Here is a 16,973-nt window from a genome sequence, read left to right on the forward strand (position 1 = left end):
ACTTCAGCTACAGCAGTAGATTTACCTGCTCAGAATCATCAATACACAACTCTTCCCATGTATATCATTAGATAAATAAAGTGAATTCGACTGATTTACCAACCATGTTTAAAACATAGTTAAGTTGTTGCCTCTTAATTAGATTGATTAGAACAGTGAATAAATTAAGCTTTGACTGTCAACGGTAGACAAACAGTGATTTTGCCTCCTCTCAGAGCCTACTGTCCCAAGTGGCGTTTGGCTTTGGGACTGAGTATCTGTCACGGTACGAAGAGCAGGGCCTAGGCCTGCAGTGGGACAACATCCAGACTAGCCCTCTGGAGGGGGACGAGTTCTCCTTTCTCACCTCCATCTGTATGATGAGCCTGGACTCTATATTGTACGCTGTGCTGGCCTGGTACCTGGACAATGTCTTTCCTGGTCAGTGCATTAGAAAGAAATGAAGGTTTGCTGTTTGACGTATTTATCGTAGCTCATCGTGTATTTTGTGCATTACAGGACAGTATGGAATTGGGCGACCATTTTACTTCCCATTCCTGCCCTGTTATTGGCTCAACAGTGTGGCTCCAGCTTCAAGTAAGCTTACCTACTTACCATTTCCCTATTAGACCACTGCCAATAAGAAAAGTTTTATGCGAAGACTGATAAATAAAGAGGTTATTGTTATCCAGCAATGAAATGTACCAGTCTCAACTTTAAATCCTTAAGTTCTTTTTCTCCAAAGGTGAGCAGTTCGATAAGAAAGGCTTTGATAACCTGGCAAACAAAGACCAAGGAGAACAGCAGAAAAAAGAAGAGGAGGAAAACCAAGACGAGGAGAAACCCAAAAGTCAGGAGGGGTCAGCCTCATGTGAGCACCAGGATCAGCGTGAGAGGCTGGAGAAGGAGAGCCCAGCGGAGGCAGAGGAGAATCAGGAGAAAGATGGTATAATAGTCATATTCATTCGTGTGAAATCCATCAGATTTGGAGGGCGCACAGAGCTTTACGCAGACAGGTCCAATTTGTTAAATCCATATCCAAAGCTGTGCAGAGCTATTACAAGGGCTTCTATTCTACCACAGGGTTTAAAGGAAACAGCATGCTTCTATCATGATTATACTGTTATACACACACATTAACTGGTGCTTTTGATTAACTAACCAACAACTCTGCTTCATTCTGAAATCTGGTGAACAATTTATGGAATAATCCCACATATAATTAACAACGGAGCTCATTAATATTGCTGGTGTAATATTTATGCAAGCAAACACTTGATCTCCATTCAGGATTGAGGCCATCTCATCTCTGTTTGCTCTCACTTTCTCTCTCTGCCAATCAAGTTCTTTGTGTGGGAACTCTTTGCCCTTGTGGGAGTGTTTGCACTTGTCGGCATATGTGAACACACATACTGCTAGCTGCTCGGTTTCATGCCTAGTTAATAAGTAATTTAAACGGTTTGCTTTATGCTGTACGACATTCCAATCCCCTGATCTCATATGTCGCGTGCCTCTTTTGTTCACACTTGGGAAATAAACTAACACACACATACTTTCTGAGGAATATTATAATATATATTATATTTTATGTGATTGTCACTTTTTATAATTTGCTCAGTATTTTGCTTTGTTTACTTGAAAGAAGTGCCCACCGCAGTAGATTTATTTTTACCTTTTTAAATTCTCATCCATGGTCCAGACAAATAAGTAATATATATAATGTATGTGGTTGTTTTTTGCTGTATGTAGGTCAACAATTCTTTGAGGCAGAGCCAGTCGACCTTGTGAAGGGTGTTTGTATCCAGGACCTGTTCAAGGTGTTTGGCAGTAGCCTCAGACCGGCTGTGGATGGCCTTAGCATCAGCTTTTATGAGAGCCAGATTACTGCCTTTCTGGGCCACAATGGGGCTGGGAAGACCACCACCATGTATGTCACACAGATGTCACATATCCATGCATACTTATACAACACAACCATATGCATATATAGTTGTAAAAAACAATATAGTCAAACATTACGGCCACTAATTTCTCTCTCTGTCTGTGTTTCTTTTTCCCAGGTCCATCTTGACTGGTATGTTCCCTCCCACCTCAGGGACAGCCACCATCTACGGCAAGGACATCCGCACAGACATGGACAGCATCCGCCTGTCTCTGGGAATGTGCCCTCAACACAACATCCTCTTTCAGTAGTATGTACATCTCTTCATCATAAACAAGTAGTTAATTAAATTTCAATTTAGATTTTACCACATTAGTCATCACCATACAATGTGACAAACAAACACAAACCTTGCTTGCTAGTGTGCACGGCTTATTTTTTGCATCCCATTCCATATCTTCCATCTCAGTATGACTGTAGCGGAGCACATCCTCTTCTACTCGCTGTTGAAAGGCCGTCCAATTGCGGAGGCCGAGGAGGAGGTGGAGAACATGCTGCAGGATCTGGGTCTTCCCCACAAGAGAGCCGAACTGACCCAGAACCTCTCAGGTCTGTCTGTGATGCTTATTCATCACAAACAAAAGCTACTGCTAAGTGCATATGGATGTGGTTTTTTTGTATGGATTATTGTTTTGATAGATAGACTGCAGGTACAGTAGGTGTATGCAGATGTCTATTAATGCTCACTGTGATGTAAACCAGTCCTCAGTGTGTCATGATGTTCTGATCCAGGGGGCATGCAAAGGAAGTTGTCAGTTGCCTTGGCGTTTGTTGGCGGGGCTAAGGTGGTGATCCTGGATGAGCCCACTTCAGGGGTAGACCCGTACTCCAGACGCTCCATTTGGGACCTGCTGCTCAAATATCGTGCAGGTAACACTGACCCCTGCTGGCTACAAGAGGGAATAGAGGGTTTTTGCATCAGCCTCTTGGAAGTTTTTGAAGATTTCTTCTAATATCAACAGACGAATGGTTTTGATTGATCCATAAGATTTGCTGTTTTATACTATGCTTGTTACAGTCTTATATTATGCTTTAACTATAATGATCATGCACCTAAATGCCTTAAATTGTATTATGACCACTGAAGTGGACACCATTCATTTGCTAAAAAAAATAAGTCACTGTTTAAAATGACAATCTATCATTTGAATGATGTTTATTAATTCCTTATTTTATTTTATTTGAATTAATTTTATTTTTTGGCAAAATGTTGTATTTGTAATAACTGTCAGTCATGTGTAGTCAGTTTCTGGATGCAGGGAAATGTTTAAAACCTACAATATTAAAAAATATGTGTCAGTATTACTGTGCTATATTATATGACGTGTGGATGGTGAACAAACCTGACCAGTTTGTCAGGCCACAAATAATTCAGCCTCTGTCCTGCACAAAACATTGCATCACTGATGCTGCTGGTGACACAAGATCTGTAAGTTTCCCCCCTCTAACTGATTTTTAAAATTTAAATTTAAAAACTTTCTGAGCTAAAGCTGTAATGAACAACAATGGAATATCTCTGTCTTAAATGCCAAAGGACAGATGCTTTGAGTTTAACAATCTCAATTGTGTCATATATTCTTGGGCCCTAAGAATTTATGATGCCACATTAAGGCTATCTGTACTGAAATACGTAATATTAAAAATAAATAATTTCACAGCACAACAGTGTTTTTAGATCTTCTCAGAGCTAATTGAGAATGTTCGTCCTTAATCATCCATCCGTCTTTCATACAGTATGTCTCTATTTATCGATTCTTCATCGTCCCATGTTTGCAGGACGCACTGTGATCATGTCCACCCACCACATGGACGAGGCCGACCTGCTGAGTGACAGGGTGGCCATCATCTCTCAGGGACGCCTGTACTGCTGTGGTTCCCCCATCTTCCTCAAAAACTGCTTTGGCGCTGGCTTCTACCTCACTCTCGTACGACGAATGAAACATGACAAGCCAAAGGTAAGCTCATGGATGGATGTGTCTGTTTGTGCTGATTAGGCTCTTAATAGTACAAAGTTGTAGTTTTAAAAATTTTAATAGTGAGTATTAGAGTGAACACATAAAATTATTTTGCCTTTCATTTGTCCCTTTCTAATGAATATAAATGAGTCCCTGTGAGAATAAGGTGGAGCAAAAATGTCTGAGAGAAATGAAAAAGTATATATATATATTTATGTTTTCTAATAACACTGTGTCTTGCAGGCCGGCTGTGACTGTACAGAGGACTGCTCATGTACATGTTCAAAGTGTTCAAAGTTTAAAGGGGATCAGGGGGAGAGCCAGACCCCAGACCGACAGATGGATGGTAAGGTCATCGTCAGTTCCTGTAGTATCTTGTGAATTTCAGAGACTGATGTCATGCTGCGTTCACCGTCGACCTCCCGAAACTGGCTTTTGGTCTATTCAGCTTCTTAATGAAATGGATCATCTCCTTGTCATGTTGATGAATAGCACTTTTAAATTCTGGATTGTAGTCAGTCTACATACACACCTAGAAACACCCTGCACTTAGTGTATTCATTGTACTATGTAAACCCTTTTAAAGGTCAATGGATACACTGTTTTTTTTTCCAGCTGTACAGTAATTGCACGTGTTCGTCTGTATCCCGTGCTGTTAAAATTACCTCCAAATCAGTGCAACATTAAAGTGATGTTTACATTATTGCTTAAAGAATCATTATAATCTTGTGCTATGATATGGAATATATTTAAGAAACAGGCTATCCTGCATTAAGACTGCCTTTACTTTTGGTACTTTAATTCTTTTTTTATACTAACACATTGTATATTCACTTATACGTGCTACAAGGGACTTTTGTCTGGCCATGAAGCAATATCGACTTAATATGCCTGGATATGACCTTCGTAAGCAAACAAGACCAGCATTCTCTGTTCTTATTCTTAGTCACCATGTTGGATTCTGAATTGCCAAGGCTGAAAGAATCATCAAAAACTTAAAGTTCTTGAATGCATGCCTTTGCCGTGAAACTGAGTATGTCAACACTGTGGTATTACTGCTTATCCTTTGGTAAAGGATCTGAGTAGTTCTTGCACTGCTGGTAATAAGAAATTAAATTGAACAAATGGAACAGTGGTGGAAGTTGATAAAAGCCAAAGCCATCCTTTACCACTCATATTCAGGTAACATGGAGAGCATCACGGCCCTGGTCCATCATCACGTGCCTCAGGCTCGTCTCATTGAGGCTATTGGCCAGGAGCTCACCTTCCTGCTGCCCAACCGCAACTTCCAGCCCAGGGCCTATGCTAGCCTCTTCAGAGAGCTGGAGGAAACCCTGGTGGACATCGGCCTAAGCAGCTTTGGTGTGTCCGACACATCGCTGGAGGAGGTACATGGACACAATAATTTTAAAAAAAAAAGAAAAGAAATGGTAGCAGTTAGAGTTATGATAGCGCTGCTTGTATTTAACAACCACATGTTGTGATTTATTAGGAAAATCAAAAAAGTAATTTCTGTTTACAAATTACATTGTTGTCCCAAGCCTAAAAGAAATGAGACAATAGATCAAACTGACAATGAGCTCCCTAACAAGAATGATTATTAGTTATGGAAGTACATATGATATTTTCATTTTCAGTGCTAAACAGCAATTTTTGTCCTTTTTTTTCAGCCAGTACACAAGAAAACAAGCGTAGTTTTATTGAGGCAATCTGTCACTGCCTGACTTTCACCTTCACAGTGATTAGGCTCTGATTCATATGGCTTTGTAATCAAGAGCATCTGTTATCTTGGATTCTGACAATGAAATATGCTGTTTCCTTGTAGATCTTCCTAAAGGTTACTGCTGATGGGAATGCAACCAACAGGAAATGTATAAAAGGTAAAAAAAAAAAAAAAAAGAAGAATAAAAAAAAAATACAAACAGCCACAACAAGTTTTTGTGGCACTTTCCTTTCACTTCATTTTCTCGTCCTTTTGTTGTGTGACTGAACGCATCACTGAAAGTCTTGTAGCTGTCTGTTGTCTGTCTAACCCCTCATCATGTGAACTATATCCTTTGTATCCCATTCTCTGGCACTCTCAGAGAAGAAATCATTGCAACAGATCTCTCGCACTAGTCTTTGTGGACTGAACAGAGTGGCAGTTGATATGGAACCAGCAAAAGGTGACAAAAGCTTTCAGCTTACTGCTCTGGACAAATGCTGCTGTTGTGGAGGAAAAATCTCAGTTTCTGTAATTTAAGAGGCTTTACAGCCAATTCTGTGTTGTAAGATGAAATGTATTCAACCTTGAAAAAAAGAACCTTTGACATTTAACTGAGAAATGCCCTGGCTCGACTGAAAACTGTCCTTATGCTAAGATTAACAGTGAGCTTGGCTTTGTATAAAGGGAACAAAACCAGCCTCAAACACTTTGTGTGGCACAGAGAAACCCACATAAACTTTCAGAGCTGCTGATAGGTGTTTGTTCCCATAAGGTAAATATGTAGCCACTGCCAGCAGCTGGCTAGCTTAGCTTAGTTCTATGACTGGAAATATTATAAAACAGCTAGCCTGGCTCTTGCCAAAGGTGACCATAACATTAAGTAAAGTCATGTCAAGCCTGTCATACAAGCACATTTCTGCAAATATCAATTTAAACATTCCCTAAAGATGCAATATGTAAGAATGTTAGTTACAACACAACTGTATTTTCTGGTGTCAGAGGCTGTGTTCAGCCCTGGTTCTGCTGTGTTCAGCAGGAGGCTGCTGAGCTCAGTTCCACTGCCTGTTAGCCAGTATCCTATTCTGGTGCCCATTCTGACACCACCCCTGCCTACATTAACCAGCACTCCTCTGGTGCTCCAAGATCTCTGTCTTGTCCTGAGTCAGCTGAAGACTGCTAGCTGCAAGGCTAACTAACTAATGGTGGCTACAGATAAGTTATTCTGTTGAAATGTTGCCCTGTATTCGTTTGGAATATGAATTTGTGAGGTGGACAGCTCTTACATATTGCAACTTTAACCAATCCCTTAAAACGAATATTGGAGGACGTTTTTTTTTTTTTCCCTCAACAGCAGTGTAATGCAGATGGCCATTTTAACCAATAGCACGTGACCACCTGATGCATTCATCAAAGCAAATATTTCAATCTAGAGATTTCACTGGCACACTGCACATGGTTTGATGCTGAATTACATCCCTAAGGCTAGAAGAGTGCCGCTGGTATATGCTTTATGATCACTGGTCACAGAACACTGAACATGCTTGGCTTGCTGGCATGCCTCCTAATATAGTATTTACACTGAAAAGCTAGTGCAAGTCACACTGTGCGCATCTGACTGGAGCTCTTTATCACAGAGACAGATGGAGCTTTGCACACCAATGGCCAGGGCCCGTGTGATGTCCCAGAAGGCAGCACTGGCCGGGGTTCCTACCAGGTCAGAGGCCTGTGTCTGATCATCAAACAGTTCTTCGCCCTGTTGATCAAGAGGTTGCATCACGCGACACGCTCCTACAAAGACTTCTTTGCCCAGGTAACCACCAACCAAACCATAATCATCTGCAGCGCTGTCAGTCATCAAACTAACATTTTATTTTTTGTTGCCATATGGTTAGCTGTAGGAGATCTGAAAGAATTAACATTTTGTCGGGTCTTTTATTCTCAATTATGTCTCTGTCTTTGGTAGATTGTGCTGCCAGCCAGTTTTGTTTTCCTGGCACTGACATTCACTCTGATCGTTCCACCCTTTGGAGAGTATCCAAGTTTGACTCTCAGTCCCTGGATGTATGGGAGACAGTATACCTTCTTCAGGTGGGCGTAATGGGCACTGTGTCACCTGCCATCATGATGAGACTAATTGGTCTAACACCAGTACTTCTAATTGGATTTGACTAAAGTAGCTAAATAGTAATAATGATGTGTGTGTGTGTGTGTGTGTGTATGTATGTATGTATGTATGTATGTATTTATTTATGTATTTATTTATTTATTTAAAAAAAAAATTCCATTGCAGTAATGAGCGTCCCATGGATGCTCAGATGAGATACTTTGGTGAAGTGTTGTTGGACAACCCTGGCTTTGGGACTCGCTGCATGGTGGATGAACCACTAGAGTGAGTCGCCTTCACAGATTTTTTTTAATCTTTCCTGACTGTCTTCTGGGCTGTTTTATTTGACTACATTGGTTTCTTTCTTCTCATGATAGAGATTTCCCATGTAACAACATCACCACAGAGTGGGAGATGCCCCTGGTTAACCCTGCCCTCATAGAAATGCTGGACAGCTCAGAATGGAACTCCCTCAGACCGTCTCCAGAATGTCAATGCAGCACACCCAAGAAACTCACCATGCTTCCTGTGTGTCCTGAGGGTGCTGGAGGGCTACCACCTCCACAGGTTGGTGGTTGGGTTACTGATATTGAAAATGTACACACAGACACACACAATATCCAACCTCTTATGCATACTGCTAAATGGCTTCAGCATACTCTTACATACCATAGCAGTGGTACTTGTTCGACTGAAGCAGCATACATTTGGAGGTCCACTACTGCAGTTAGGGGCCTTATTTAATATACATTGTGTGTTATTTTTTTTAATCAGAGGATCCAGTCAACAGGAGATGTTCTCATGGACCTAACAGGCAGGAACATCTCTGACTACCTGGTGAAGACGTACCCCAGCCTCATCAGAACAAGGTATACAATCCTGAAACTGAGATAAAATGTTAATGTATCAGTGGTCTCTGAATTAACTACATTCCAAACTATGTCCAGTACTGAGAATGTAAATGTAAACACTGTTCATTTTAGATAAGATGTTAAAAAGTTCTGAGCGTATTGGTGGTATTTATTTATTTATTTACTTTTAATCTCTTTTCAGCTTGAAGAGCAAATACTGGGTGAATGAACAAAGGTAATTAGTATCCAACTGCTTCAATGTCTGATTGTAATTAAGTCCAACTATGTGTCGCAGTTTTCCCTCTTGAAGATTTAACAGTGCGGTTACAGTAAATGACTGCAGAAATCAGCAGGGTTTTTCCTCTGTGGTGTCCAGGTATGGAGGTATATCAGTGGGAGGACAGCTTCCTGTTTTAGATGTACAGCCAAAGACCATCCAGGATGTAGCCGCACAGCTGGGACGACTGCTCAATGTTACAGGGGTATGGCTCTAAAACTCAACGTCGTGTTTGTAATTATGTGCCTGTGTGTTCATTACTTTGCTCCTGAGTGATTTATTATTTTTCTAATGGGGCTTTGAATTTGCTGCTGCAGGGTAAACACTCGAAACAAACGCTGAAGGACATAGGGACGTTCCTCAGGTATATGGAGACTCAAAATAACGTTAAGGTCAGTTTCATAAAGCCTCACATTCATCACTGTGATCAACTTGCCTCATTGTGTAACACAATTAAACATTTGTTACAAACCATATAAACCCTGTTACACATGGATGGCATGTCTGTATTATTAACATACAAAACATCAATACTCGATCACTCTCTTTCACAGGTATGGTACAACAATAAGGGCTGGCATGCTATGGTTTCTTTCATGAATGTGGCAAACAACGCCATCCTCCGTGCAAACCTGCCCAAAGGAGCTAACCTGCATGAATACGGAATCACTGCCATCAATCATCCGCTGAATCTCACCAAGGAACAGCTGTCTGAGATCACTGTGTGAGTGACCTCTCTCTAGGTGTTCACAAGAAAAAGAAGTAGAATTAGGGTGTTCTACCTGTTCTGTATCAAAACATTTACTCCTGATATTTTAGCTGACAATTTCCCTCTGTCCTTTCCCTCAGCCTGACCACCTCACTGGATGCAGTGGTGGCCATCTGTGTCATCTTTGCCATGTCCTTCGTTCCAGCCAGCTTTGTCCTCTATTTGATCCAGGAGAGGGTTACCCAGGCTAAACACCTGCAGTTTGTCAGTGGTGTCAGTCCATTGGTCTACTGGATGGCCAACTTTCTCTGGGACATGGTACAGTGGCCATGTTACCTTATGATATGTGTACCAAAGCCTTGGAAATGTTAATATTGTAAAAGAACAACCAGGGCAAAGATGTGTCAGTAGGTTTTATTCTCTGTGCTCATGAAATATCTATAGACACTAGTGTCTACTGTGTCTGTGCTGTTCCTCCAGGTGAATTACTCCATCAGTGCAGCCATGGTGGTGGAAATCTTCATCTTTTTCGATAAAAAGTGCTACACCTCACCAACTAACCTCCAACCACTTATTGCCCTGCTGATGCTTTATGGGTAGGTGTTTGTCTTTTTGAAGCTCTAAGTGTATTTGTCCCTTATAATTAGTACCCTGCTCCAGTATAACCCTAACTATTGACACTGCCAATAACTTTAATTTTGTAGTTTCACAACTGTGTCCTGTAGTAAACACAACTGACAGAAATCAAATATAATGTTTATAATCACAATGAACTAAGAGTTGTTTTCATTGTCTTAGTATGAGCCTATTGTATCTGCAGAGGAAGCAGGACCTCTTCCACAGAGTACGCCATAGCAGACAAACCAAACACTGACTCTAGAGGGAGCCTTTCACATGTTTATGTTTCTCGAAAGCCACCATAGGTTCATGTACATCCTAAGAGGGTTTCAAATGGAGGTGTGCTCAGTTGGTTGCAATCTGCAACCTTGCTCCGAGATGCCACTAAATCTGAAACACACATACTTTAAATGTCTCCTTTTGAACTCCAGCACTATCCTCTCTCAGCTTTACAGGGACTGTAATTGTTTTTGTAGAGAAACATTTTCTCTGTCAAAAAGAGAATTTAAATCCTCATACTTGAATTGATTCCACAATAACTGGTGGATTTTTAACAACAGGATGATACAGGAATAAGACCGCTGTTTTTCACTCTGTGATCACAATGATCAGTTATCATCACTTAACTTATTACACACAAGTGCCTGCTGTGGTAGATCATTTTCTAGATCGTCTAGCCTACATGCGAGCTGTCACCGCCAGATTGTTGTTATGCTCCTCCGGGTCGAATTTACTCCTGAGCTCATGCTTGCTAATAACACACCCAACTGAGTGCCTGTCACAGTCGAAATATCAACAGTCTAATCAATGTAATGGATGGCTTTTCACAGTGCACATGCAAACTCAACAATTTATGCACATGCATAGTGTATATTACAACTGCTGTATTCAATGCTTTTACAAACTCAGTACATTTCATCTTTTACCTTTGGTACGCTGTCAGCAGTTTAATACACAGTGTAAGATGTAGTGCAGAAATGGGGCTGCATATCTTCAAGATTTAATTAAGATAGGGATGATTTACTGATGTTAACATTTTGCACCTTTGATAGGCTCTAAAATATACAATTATTATTATTATATATTATTTTACAAAGAACTGGAGTTTAATGCCTAGTACAAAATCAGGCATTATTTTGACATCAGACATCATTCGTGTCTGGCATGAGATTGCCACAATATTGGCACCTAAGTGATGCTGTATTTGGTCTCTTTCTTTCTGTTGCAGGTGGTCTGTGACACCCATGATGTACCCCATGTCCTTTATATTCAGTGTCCCAAGCACAGCCTACGTCTCTTTGTCATGTATCAACCTCTTCATTGGTATCAACAGCAGTGCCATCACCTTCATCCTGGACCTTTTTGAGGGCACCACAGTAAGACCACGGGGATTGGTGTCTGTAAATTTCATCTACCATGCGTCCTACATATCCCACTTATTTTGTGTGTGTTGGATTTCTGTTTAGGCTCTGTATAAGCTCAACCAGCTGTTAAAGACCGTGCTGCTCATCTTCCCCCATTACTGCCTGGGCCGAGGTCTCATAGATATGGCCATGAACCAGGCAGTGACTGACATCTTCGCTCGATTTGGTAATACAAGGCACACGCATACGTACATACACGCAAGACATATACATATTCCTCAAAGTCCCAAAAGAATGCTCTAATGCTGTAACACATGACTGTTGGTGCCTGCCCAGGCCTGTGAGAGCTGACTAATCAAAGCTGAATGGGTTTTTAAAGGGACGGGCACTAAAAAGCAAATTCAGGGAGAGGGTGAAAAGAAGTGCTTCAGCAATGAACAGCATAGGAATAATAATGTGTTAATATAGGAGTTTGAAAAGTGTAAAAACATGACTGACGGTTGTGTAACATTTATCTGCGTCTTCAGGTGAAGAATACAATCCGGACCCCTACAGCTGGGACTTTATTGGGAAGAACCTATTCTGCATGGCTGTTGAGGGATTTGTCTATTTCATTCTAAACATCCTCTTCCAGTATCGCGTCTTCCTAAATCATTGGTAAGTGCAGTAGCGTTTGAATTACGAAACCATCTTTGCCAGATGTACTTTAGTGTTTGCTCTTTCAAAATTAAAATGTGTGTCGTAAAATGCAGGGATGCTGTAACACAATCTAAAATGTGCTGTGACTAGGAGCTGATTTTGATGAGCAGTTCATTTTTCCACTGGCAGGATTCCAGATTGCCCAAAGCCGATTTTAGATGAAGATCTCGATGTGGCAGAGGAAAGAGAACGAATCTATAGGAGTGAAAAAACAAAGGACATTTTACGTGTACGAGACCTGTCCAAGGTGAGACATTTGTTTTTCTTTTCAAGCTATGATCAATCCTGGACAATTTTTTGTCCTCATTGTGTTCTCATCTTGCCCTGCCAGACGTACACAGGAACAATCATCCCTGCAGTGGACCGAATCTGTGTTGGGGTATCACCAGGAGAGGTTTGTATGATGCACTCTACTCCACAGAGGGAACATTCTGGTGACTTTACTCTTCATCTCTCATGTTTTATCTCATGATCCTCTGCAGTGCTTTGGTCTCCTTGGAGTAAATGGAGCAGGGAAGACCACAATGTTTAAGATGTTGACTGGAGACATTGATGTTACCTCTGGAGAGGCCTCAGTCGCTGGTCATTGGTTTGTAATATATTGTTTTTTCTAACACGCTGTAACCAATATGGAATTTGATCTTGCTTGTGTATTAGAAACCTGATTGCTCACCGGTAATGTTTTTCCCCTAAATCTTCAGTATTTTGACCAACATCCTGGATGTCCACCAAAACATGGGATACTGCCCACAGTTTGATGCCATAGATGAACTGCTGACAGGAAGAGAACATTTACACCTCTATGCCCGCCTCCGTGGAGTGCCAGAGGCTGAGATAAGCAGGGTGAGATGCAGCCTTAGAAATGAATCATTTTAAAGAGGGTTAGCAACACTGTAAAATCATTAAGATAAGTAAATCATCAACCTCTTTCACACTGGACAAAAAACCCCACTAAATCTGGCTCCTGTCTTCAGTGGGAAAGAAGTTACAGTGATAATCATGAAGATTAATGAAAGGTGATATAATAATTTTTTTACCAAACGCAAGCTTGTTAGAACAGAGAACAGAGATGTTGGCATATCAGCTTGAAAATGAAATGGCGAAGTTGACCATAAACGGTCATCATGTACTACTAACGCTCAGAGAAGTACAGTAAGAGACCCTATCTATTTTGAATCTACGATATGTGCTATTGTCATTTGGATACACTGTGTGTCAAGGATACAGCTTTACTTTACTGAGGTGTGACGGAATTGTAGCCTGAGACACTTGTCGTCCTCGTGCTCAGGTCGCGGACTGGGCCATCCAGAAGCTGGGTCTCTCAGAGGATGCAGGCCGAAGTGCAGGGACCTACAGTGGAGGTAACAAGAGGAAACTCTCCACAGCCATTGCCATGATAGGCTGCCCTGCGCTGGTGCTGCTGGTGAGGCCAACACTAATGACAGTGCCTGGTTTTAATTAGAGGTTGCAGTTATATGAGCATGGTTTGGGGTTTCTGTGTGTATGTTAATGTGTCACCATTACTGTCCATCAGGATGAGCCAACTACAGGCATGGACCCTCTCTCCAGACGCTTCCTGTGGAACTCCATCATGAGTGTTATTCAGGACAGACGAGCTGTGGTCCTCACCTCACACAGGTAAACTACTTGCTGTGGGTGTTTGACTGTGTGTCCATCTTACTGCATTTTTCTTTGCACAGATTTTCATTCTTTCTTTCTTTCCAGTATGGAGGAATGCGAGGCGCTGTGTACCCGCTTAGCAATCATGGTTAATGGATCATTTAAATGTCTGGGAACCATTCAGCATCTCAAATACAAGTTAGTCATTTGACCTCATCTCCATCAAAATGATGTTAAGTTCATATAACAATATAAACAAAATCCAATTAAAGTTCCGCTCAGTTGCTCATCATCTAACAATGTGAACACAGGTTTGGTGATGGCTACGTGGTGACCATGAAGATCAGGGCAGCTAAGCCCGGCTGTGCCCCTGACTTGAACCCTGCCGAAGCGTTCATGGAGAGCACCTTCCCCGGCTGCATCCAGAGAGAGAAACACTACAACACTCTGCAGTACAAGATATCCTCCTCCTCGCTGGCTAGGATCTTTCAAATGGTCCTGGCTAACAAAGACAAGCTCAACATAGAGGACTACTCAGTGTCACAGACCACTCTTGATCAGGTAAATGAGCATAGGAAAACACAACATCATGTATTATGAAACTGGAATTGCATTTTTTTCTTTTGGGAGGCTCAGATGGCTTCGTTGAAAGCCAATAAATTAATTAAATTATGATTAAGTCATCAACTTTTTATTTTCAGCCATGCAAGGGGCATGGTTCTAGGGGTGAGAGCATTCATTTAACTTCAATTCTAATCACATTGACAGCCCCCTCACTTTTCATTTAATGCCAACATCAGGTCAAGGTCAGGCTGATATTCCCATCAGCATGCTAACACACTAATCCAATATAGTAAACCTTATAAACATTATACCTGCTATCATCTGCATGTAAGTAATCTCCCGAGACTGACATCATGCTGATGTTGGCATTTTGCTGAAAGCACAGCTGTGCTGTTGGCGCAGCAGTTCAGCTGTCAATCATGATGTTTCACCTGCTTTTCATAGCATCTAATAACTACTTAAAACCACACTTATCAGAGAGATTAACCTTTGAAAATACATTATATTGATAAGAACTACCTAATATGACAATACCAGATTTGGGAGACATGTATTTGAAGTGTACTTTTATTTTTTAATTTGCTTCATGTCACATCTGATAATGTGAAAGGGGAGGGTTCTGTGAACTATACTGCAGCCAGCCAGCAGGGGGCGATCAGATTTTTTGGCTTCACTTTTGGGCAGCTGTCTGTTTCATCTTTCTATACAGTCAGTGGTTCCAAGAAATCATGCTACATTCCTTTTCATTCTCTAGTGTCCTCCACTTGCATTGACTATCACATTTTTCAAGGTCAGAGCAGCCGTTTTGGTCCATCCTAATGTTTCTGTGTCCCTGTAGGTTTTTGTGAATTTCGCCAAGCAACAGTCGAGAGAGGATGATGCTATTGTGTTGCATCCAAAAGCTGCCGGAGCACAGCGCTATATTGACACCACATCCATCAAGTCTTTGGGGAAGTAAACTCAGCTCAATGGACTCAACTGGAAGGTGGATGTTGATTTTCAAGGGCCAATGTGTTGAAAGAAAGTGGCCCATCGATGTGTGTGTACTTTGGAGGACTGGAAGCTAGTTTGCAGAACCTGAATCACCAGAAGATTCTGTATAATTTCACCATGAAGTCCCACCACTAGTGTGGTACAGACAAGCAACTGGTGAACGATCAGTTTTGTGATACTAAAATCACAGGCGATGAACTGTGTTTCTCTCCCAGATTTGGGCAAAAGAAGTCTTTTTGCATTTCTTGTCAATCCATTTTGTGGTGTTATGCCTAGAAATTCTGTCTGTCAATGAGGCAGCCACATGTGGGACATGACATAACATAATGATTGACTGATGATTTTAAATGTTGCAATACTACACATGCCCTACTTTGCTTCTCCAGTAAACGGGGCTAGCGGGCTTTGAATTTGGAAAGGGTGGAGCATTTATGTGCCTGCTATATGTTCCACGTTCTGCTCACCTTGTAGGCCTTGCAAAACTAAGTGAAGCGGAGCTTTAGATTTATGACAAGGACCATGATTTTGATTGATGATACGTCGAAAAAGTTAAATATCGGGTGGCAATGGGAGTTTGATGTGAAGGAACGCATCGGTCCATATTTTTTTGCTTCAGATGCCAAGCAAGATCTTTTTCTGCCTTCTTTAGATATGTGAAATAAGCACTCAGAGATGCATAGTCTTAGCACTTTATTGATGCAGCTTTCATTGAAGCATCACCATTTAAAGCAATCTGCTAAAAAAAAAGAGAAATCTGCTAGTGCAATACAGCTAAGTGTTTTTACAAAATCCTCCTGCTGCTATGAAAGTCATTTTGATGTCATATGTTATTTTTATGCCACCAATGTCTTGTGAATGAATGCTTTATCATACACATATGTGCGACTTTGGTAAACTGTCTGCGCTCTACCAGCATTTGGTGTCATTAGCAGAATTTGACACAATGACACAAAAAGCAATGTTTCTGAAAAGACCATCAAGTCAAATAAAGTTACATTTTCCATAAAATGTGGGCCTTTTTCATTTTATTTATTTATTTATTTATTTTACACCAGAATTGGTTGAGATTATTTGTGTTTATAGAAAACAGTTTCACAAAACCTGAGATTAGACAGCAAGAGCTAAAGAACCACTGCAGTTATCACAACAACCTGATAAGCTCCCTACACATTAATGCCAGAAGTTACACCTCTACAGTACAGTTCAATTTCTCTGAGGGAAATAATCTGATGTATATAGTAGAGAAGCTTAATATTAGCATAATTAAATGTCTGTTTTTTATCAGCATTCCTGCTTTAGTCTGTTAGTTTGTTTCTGCAGGCACTTTATTATGAGCTAGAGTCTGTTTTATTTCTTTTACTTCACATGAAACCTTTATAGGTGCTGAAAGCATCCATCATTGAGAAGAATGCTACAAAGAAAATGCTAAATCAGACTACTATCAAGAAACTGAAACCTGTTGTTGAAACAATTTGAATGTTCCAGGCAATTTTTAAAAGGCCCCAGTGTATTGCCAAGATATTATTGCTCCCATTCCCACTCCCTTCAGTTCATTCACTGATATAAAAAACTTGCATAGTGCTGGACAGCATA

The 16,973-nt window shown here is 40.9% G+C and overlaps 1 protein-coding gene across 3 annotated transcripts in view; it reads left to right on the forward strand.

The window, feature by feature from the left end:
• The window catches only part of abca4a (ATP-binding cassette, sub-family A (ABC1), member 4a), a 35,189-nt gene extending 18,369 nt beyond the window's left edge, over positions 1-16,820 (forward strand). For 2 of the 3 annotated variants that reach the window (XM_037079291.1, XM_037079292.1), the window contains exons 16-50: positions 216-420; positions 499-576; positions 725-925; positions 1,729-1,906; positions 2,040-2,171; positions 2,331-2,470; positions 2,654-2,791; positions 3,698-3,876; positions 4,120-4,222; positions 5,059-5,264; positions 5,702-5,756; positions 5,961-6,041; positions 7,216-7,391; positions 7,545-7,669; positions 7,872-7,970; positions 8,063-8,252; positions 8,460-8,554; positions 8,739-8,771; positions 8,913-9,018; positions 9,131-9,205; positions 9,368-9,537; positions 9,663-9,840; positions 10,003-10,118; positions 11,369-11,516; positions 11,607-11,730; positions 12,032-12,161; positions 12,333-12,450; positions 12,535-12,597; positions 12,686-12,792; positions 12,905-13,046; positions 13,492-13,626; positions 13,738-13,841; positions 13,929-14,021; positions 14,135-14,384; positions 15,226-16,820. In XM_037079291.1, the coding sequence (XP_036935186.1) occupies positions 216-420; positions 499-576; positions 725-925; positions 1,729-1,906; positions 2,040-2,171; positions 2,331-2,470; positions 2,654-2,791; positions 3,698-3,876; positions 4,120-4,222; positions 5,059-5,264; positions 5,702-5,756; positions 5,961-6,041; positions 7,216-7,391; positions 7,545-7,669; positions 7,872-7,970; positions 8,063-8,252; positions 8,460-8,554; positions 8,739-8,771; positions 8,913-9,018; positions 9,131-9,205; positions 9,368-9,537; positions 9,663-9,840; positions 10,003-10,118; positions 11,369-11,516; positions 11,607-11,730; positions 12,032-12,161; positions 12,333-12,450; positions 12,535-12,597; positions 12,686-12,792; positions 12,905-13,046; positions 13,492-13,626; positions 13,738-13,841; positions 13,929-14,021; positions 14,135-14,384; positions 15,226-15,345 (4,593 nt within the window). In that variant the 3' untranslated portion in view covers positions 15,346-16,820. The remainder of the gene's footprint in view (positions 1-215; positions 421-498; positions 577-724; positions 926-1,728; positions 1,907-2,039; positions 2,172-2,330; positions 2,471-2,653; positions 2,792-3,697; positions 3,877-4,119; positions 4,223-5,058; positions 5,265-5,701; positions 5,757-5,960; positions 6,042-7,215; positions 7,392-7,544; positions 7,670-7,871; positions 7,971-8,062; positions 8,253-8,459; positions 8,555-8,738; positions 8,772-8,912; positions 9,019-9,130; positions 9,206-9,367; positions 9,538-9,662; positions 9,841-10,002; positions 10,119-11,368; positions 11,517-11,606; positions 11,731-12,031; positions 12,162-12,332; positions 12,451-12,534; positions 12,598-12,685; positions 12,793-12,904; positions 13,047-13,491; positions 13,627-13,737; positions 13,842-13,928; positions 14,022-14,134; positions 14,385-15,225) is intronic. The other variant, XM_037079293.1, reaches the window with a different exon arrangement.
• The last annotated feature ends 153 nt before the right edge of the window (positions 16,821-16,973 follow it).

This window comes from Acanthopagrus latus, chromosome 19 (genome assembly GCF_904848185.1).
Source record: "Acanthopagrus latus isolate v.2019 chromosome 19, fAcaLat1.1, whole genome shotgun sequence".
In the NCBI taxonomy this organism is placed as follows: Eukaryota; Metazoa; Chordata; class Actinopteri; order Spariformes; family Sparidae; genus Acanthopagrus; species Acanthopagrus latus.